The sequence below is a fragment of the Tupaia chinensis genome, unplaced genomic scaffold, assembly GCF_000334495.1.
Source record: "Tupaia chinensis unplaced genomic scaffold, TupChi_1.0 Scaffold141530_1, whole genome shotgun sequence".
Lineage (NCBI taxonomy): Eukaryota > Metazoa > Chordata > Mammalia > Scandentia > Tupaiidae > Tupaia > Tupaia belangeri.
This window is the reverse complement of record NW_006201391.1, coordinates 1,056,176-1,061,997: the sequence shown is the minus strand read 5'-3', so window position 1 is coordinate 1,061,997 and position 5,822 is coordinate 1,056,176. Positions and strand designations below refer to the sequence as shown.

The following is a 5,822-nucleotide window of genomic DNA, read 5'->3' as shown; positions in this document are numbered from 1 at the left end:
TCCCTACACACACCCACCCCGGACATGACCACCCCAGGACGATCACCGAGCTCAGCTCCCACGGGCCGGCACTGAGAGCACTGACTACGAGGTGATTCTCAGTCTGCAAGAACAGCGAGGAGCTAGCAACAGCATGTTAAAGAACATGCTTAACAGAGTGCCGAGACAGAAGGAAGTTAGGGATCAGGGAGTTGTGAGACTTCAGAGTTTAAAGAACTCATGGATAAACAGGCTTTACAATCAAGGACCAAAAGTAACAGAAAGAAAAGATAATTACTACAGAGCTGGTTGCAAGGACAGACTTTTTTCACCATCTTCCCTGAAGCATAAAGAGAGAGCAATGTGTTAGAGATAAACATCAGTGTAAAATACTTAGAATCTCCAAATGGCACACAAAGGCCCAGCAAGAGAGAGCAGGAGGGGAGACAGATGGGCAGGACCTGGTGGCTTGGGCTTAGATGCAGCTCCAGCCGGCCGTGGGCCTTGACATGGTCACGCAGTAGACTGCCACCGGCTACCAGAAGCTGAGTTTCCACACTCGGTCTTTGTATCTGACAGAGTGAAGCCCCACGTTAGGGTGCTGGGACGGGAAAGAGCTCCAGAATCACAGACGCTGCTTGAACATTAACGATCCAAGCAGTGTTCCTACTGACCCTGCCCCACTTCCTGTCTCTCCTGCTGGGCTGTTAAGCAAATTAAATGTATTAGCAATCCTACCACAGTAGGCTGGTACCACTGTCAAAATTTGAAGTTAATTTAACTGATATTACATTTCTACATCTTAGATATATATAATAACCCCTCCCCGTCTAGAAAAATCTTTAAAAGTAGGTGGAAAACAAGCAGTCTCTGAACTTCGATAGAGCATTAAGTCAAGCCGTGCTTCCAAGCAATTATTTTAAGAGCACAGAACGTGTCCTGAAATACAATGGTCAGCACCCCCCACCCCCGGAAGTACCTGTTTACTTTCCGTACGTCTTTAAGACTGTCTCTTGGAATTTGTTCACAAGGCTTACATGATGTACCCAGTGTGCCTTCAGCAGATGCAGGGGCTCTCGTTTTAGACCCAAGGGGGAGTGGTCAGATTTACCCTGCTAAGCACCAGTATTCCTCACCTGAGCAGCAGGGTGTGATAATACCACCTACCTTTAAGAGGATGATGACAGTGTATGGAATTAACTGAAGTGGCACTTGCCACATTACACGTCACAGAACGCAGCCACTCCAACACCCAGTATGTATCATAGGCCTGACATGTCACATGTTCTACTTCAGAACACCCAGTCTCCTGCCATTACTGTCCCTTCATCTTTCTGGTGGGACAGGCAAAGTAAATGCTTACTCGAGGGTCAAACCGCTAGTAAGCAAAATTACTGATCAGAGTGATCAAAAATTACACGTTTGTAAAATTACCAAATTGGGTATTGCCTTACGCCCCCTTCTTTCTTAAATAGCCCTGGACTGGTAACATGTGGGGGAGACAGTCAAAGATGGCCTCGAAGGGAGCCAATCCATTAACTAATTCAGGGGAAGACAGCAGGGGTACTATCAATGGGGGGATTACAGGTGTGTGAGTGAGGGAAGCAGAAGCTACATGTACTACATAAAGGTAGATCTGTTGTACCGCTAAAAAATTCCTGCCGTTCCAAGATCAAATAGGGGTGTCAATTCTTTCCACTATGCAGAGGCCCAAGGACCTCTTAACCATACTCAAAACAGTGATGGCCTTAGCACATGCATTTAAAAAGCACTTCAACGACCACATCAGAAGTTTGAGGCCTTAACAAGGATCTTGACCGAGATTCTAACAAAGGTTCTCTACCTGAGAACCTTTGTGTTTTTTAAAACTTTATTTCAATATATGTTTACGAGCTAACTGCTATGTAAAAGCTGGCTGACTGGAGGGAAACCATGAGTGCTTCCCAAGTGCTCACATTCTGGTGCGTGGCCACGTCTGATCTTACGACAGTGCTCAGAGACGGCATCGTGTTCGTTTCACCGTGGGAAAGCCGGCGACTCGTTCTTAAGTAAAAAGCTGGGAAACCCCAGCTAGGTTACAGAGGTACTTCCCACTCACAGGTGCAGGGCAGTGGTCTCTGAACAGAGAGGATGTGTCATCAGAATAGCAACACTGACTTTGAGTTTAGAGGGCAAAGGTTGTGGAAGGATCCAATTAAGTGGTTTTAGCATCTTTTCCACTGGTAGAAGCTTAGGATTAATTGAGAGGAAAAAAGGATTTTAATCTATACTAAGAAACAACGTGAAAAATATTGCTGTCACTTGTATCTGCTGCCATGGTCTAAGTGCATCGGGGTTACGTTGCTTTCTGTCACTTCTAATACCAGGGCAGAAACACAGCATGAAGTGCTATGACTGCAGAGTCTGGTCTTCACTATTATGTTGGGTCGCTGGAGAAGTCAACACTGCAGTTGTGCATAGAAAAATACATCATGGCTTTTCCAACAATCCATCAAATGAGCCAGCAGCCTGCGGCCTTGAAGTCATACCTGTCCTGTCATGGGTCTAAAGAAGTCATTCTACCAAAAGTGATTGTGACATTTATAGAGACCTAGTTTTATATCTTTCACCCTAACCTAAGGACCCAAACTTCTGAGGGCAATAGCTCAGCCAAACCAATGAACAAATGACACACGAAGAAACAAATGAAAATGGACTGCGTGACACGCCAGATCCAAGCAGCAGAAGAACAAGGACGAGGAAGGAGTAAAGGTGTTACACACAAAGAGCCAAGCAGGGCGTACTCAGAAATCGGGTCCTCCTGCCACCAGGTTTGAATGTCACCTGCTCAGATGCACAGTTAAACTTCGCACAGCCTGTGAGAGGGAAAAAACGGAAGAACAGAGAGAGGAGAAGAGACAGAACACAACTACGAGATGTTAGAAACTCGAGGCTGGAGTGGTGAAATGCACTAATAGGACACACAGAAGAACGAGCTCCTGGGGGAAGGTCAGATAGGTGAGACAGGAGATACCAGGCCTCAGTCCCTTCCATCTGCAAAATGCTGAAGTCGCTCTCAGCTGAAGGTTTAGCGCCTCTCAGCGGAAGGAAGTCCGGCTAGTTCGCCTTCCTCCCCAGCCAGGTATACCCATCTTGTTAACAGACCATCTAATCTCTAATTGCTATGAGATTAGTGGTAGAGGCACCTGATTATCTCTTTCTTTTTCCATCCAGATACCCAACTTTCAATTAGAAGGAATGTTCTATGCAATCATTAAAAACACTGTATTTGGAAAGAAAACTATGGATTTAAAAAACCCTGAATCTGAGTATGTATGTTGCTCCCACACTTAGAAATTTAACAAGTTTACATTGGCTAGGGTAACGCATGAGCTTTCAGAAACTGCTACACCGTACAGAATTCCTTCCCTCTTTAGCTCAAAGATCTGTAAGTGCCCCATCGTGGACTAGTTGTATTCTGGTCAGCTGGCCTCCCAACCATTTAAAGGTTACTCATCAGGCTTCTGGCCCAGATATGACAGCATCTCCATTTCAATGTTTCTACAAAATGATGGCTGCTTTGATCTCTTACCTTGACCTGGAGCAGAAAGGCTTGGTACTGAAATGGCACCATCACTGGTAAAGGCTGAATAGAGGTTGTCACTAGAGGGAGATGGCTTAAGGGGCTGTAACAGCTGGTTCTGCCCGGTCTCTGGGATGCTGCCAGGAGGGTGGAGGGTCTGCTGGGGGTGCAAGACTGAAGTTGCACTCTGACCAGACACATTACCTGCCAAAAGGTAACGAGGCATGAGGAAACACATGATGAACCGAATGCACCCAGTGACACAGATCTTGTTCCTTCTACTGGTCCCACAGGGTAATTAATGACGCAGTGAGGGACAAGCCCACAACAGGATCTTGCTGATGCGATCCCGGATCAAAGGCACCCGTGCACTCGCCCTCAGTGTGTGGTGGCCTTCCCACGTGGGTCCACACCAGAGCATCATGTACTGACTGCTGTGCTGGTAGCTGGCCCACAGAGCACCTTTTTAAATTCTATTAGAAAAGATGTTGGATCATGATACAAGTAAGTTTGCTAGGCAATCTCTTCTTAGATGTTCTCATAAACACAGAAAAAAAAAAAGGTGTCAAGAAATGATGTAGGTGAGGGACCAGCAGTTAGTGTAATGGCTGTGTCGCTGGACTCCCACGTAGTCGACCATGGTTTGCGTTCCGGACCCAGTGGCTTAAACTCACGCTGGGAGCGTGTGCGTGCGTGCCCAAGATCCTGAGAGGAGAATGGAGGAGAAGGGATTGCGGCGTGGCCATCCCCCTGGGGGGTGATTTCTCGCTTTCTGTCTCTCTGTCTCTCTGTCTGTCTGGTGAGCGCACGCGCCCTATAGCAAAAACCTCTCCAAAAAAAAAAAAAGAAAAAAAAGAAGAAGAAATGATGTAGGTGACTATAGAGTAATAAGTATTTAAAAATCAGTCGGGGGAGGGGGGTGGAGAAAACCTGAAAACAAAACAAAACAAAAACCTACAAAAAAATTAATCTTAGGTCAGCGAGGTGGCATAGCAGTTACAGTGGCTGGAATGGCCACATGACCCACTGTGCTTTTCAAGTCCGAGATTGGGTAGCCTGAAAAACACAACGGGCACCTGTGCACATGTGTCCAGAATCCCAACAGAATGAAGGAAAAGGGATCACAGAATGACCATCCCCTCTGGGAGCAGGGTGCTTTCTCACTTTCCTTCACAGCCAGTGCATGTGACCTTTAGTAGTTAAAAACAAAGACAAAAACAAACAAACAACAACAAAAAAATCTTGGTAGTAGGTTTTTTGTTTGTTTAAAAAAAGCTTTTGCCATAGAATGTCTGTGTTTGCCAGAGAGAGACCATGAGAGGGAAAGTAAGAAATCAGCCCCTGGGGGAATGGCCACATTGCAGTCCCTTCCCCTCCTTTCTCTTTCTGGGATCTAGGACACACGTGCACATATGCCTAGTGTGGCTTTCAGGCCACCAGGTCTGGGACTCAATCCATAGTCAGTCATATGGGAGTCCAGTGCCTCAACCACAATTCTGCCTGCTGGCCCCAGTAGGTAGCTTTTAATAGCCAGATCAATTACCCTAAGTTGACTAACTTCTCTGTTCTCTATTTAATAGCTAACTAGAAGTCTACTCAAAAAGTATGTTAAGGGCCAGTCCCACAGCCTAGTGGTTAACAGAGCTAGATCCCATGTAGATTGACCCTCACAGCTTGGAAAACATGCTGGGCATGCCCTACATCCCGACAGAACGGAGAAACAGAGAAGGGACTGCAGCATGGTCATGCCCCACTGTGGGGGACAGGGCACTTTCTCGTTCCATATGTTCCTCCTGTCTCTCTGGTAAGTGTATACACACTCTGTCAGTGAAAAAAACTGGGATCTGAATCTAAAATAATTGATCTCCTGCATAATCACATCTTACTACTGAGTTGTATAAACTGATCCTCACATGACAGAGACAAGGTTTGGGCACCTATCTTAAGTGTCCACGGAAGAGGGAGCTGCTAAGTTTGCAACTGTGCCCCAGCACATTTCAATTAGACATGGAGAGAGAATCCAAAGGAAAAACTTATTTCTGCCCTCTCTTACTTTTCAACTAATTATGTCATCATATCATAATTTCACCAAAGGATAAAAACCATGCTGGGGCTGGCAGGTGTCGTGGTGGTTGGGGCCCTGGACTCCCACATGGCTGACCATGGTTTGAGTCTCGGACCTGGTGGCTTGGTTTCTCACCTTCCTTCTCTCTCTCTCTCTCTCTCTCTCTGGTCAAATTAAAAAAAAAAAAAAAAAAAAAAAAAAAAAAAAAAAAAAAAA

General features: G+C 45.8%; 1 protein-coding gene across 1 annotated transcript in view; it reads right to left on the bottom strand.

Moving 5' to 3' along the window:
* The window catches only part of WNK1 (WNK lysine deficient protein kinase 1), a 181,534-nt gene that overhangs the window by 6,415 nt on the left and 169,297 nt on the right, over positions 1 to 5,822 (bottom strand). Inside the window, 1 exon segment of the mRNA XM_027766228.1 lies at positions 3,551 to 3,745. Coding sequence (XP_027622029.1) covers positions 3,551 to 3,745 — 195 coding nt within the window.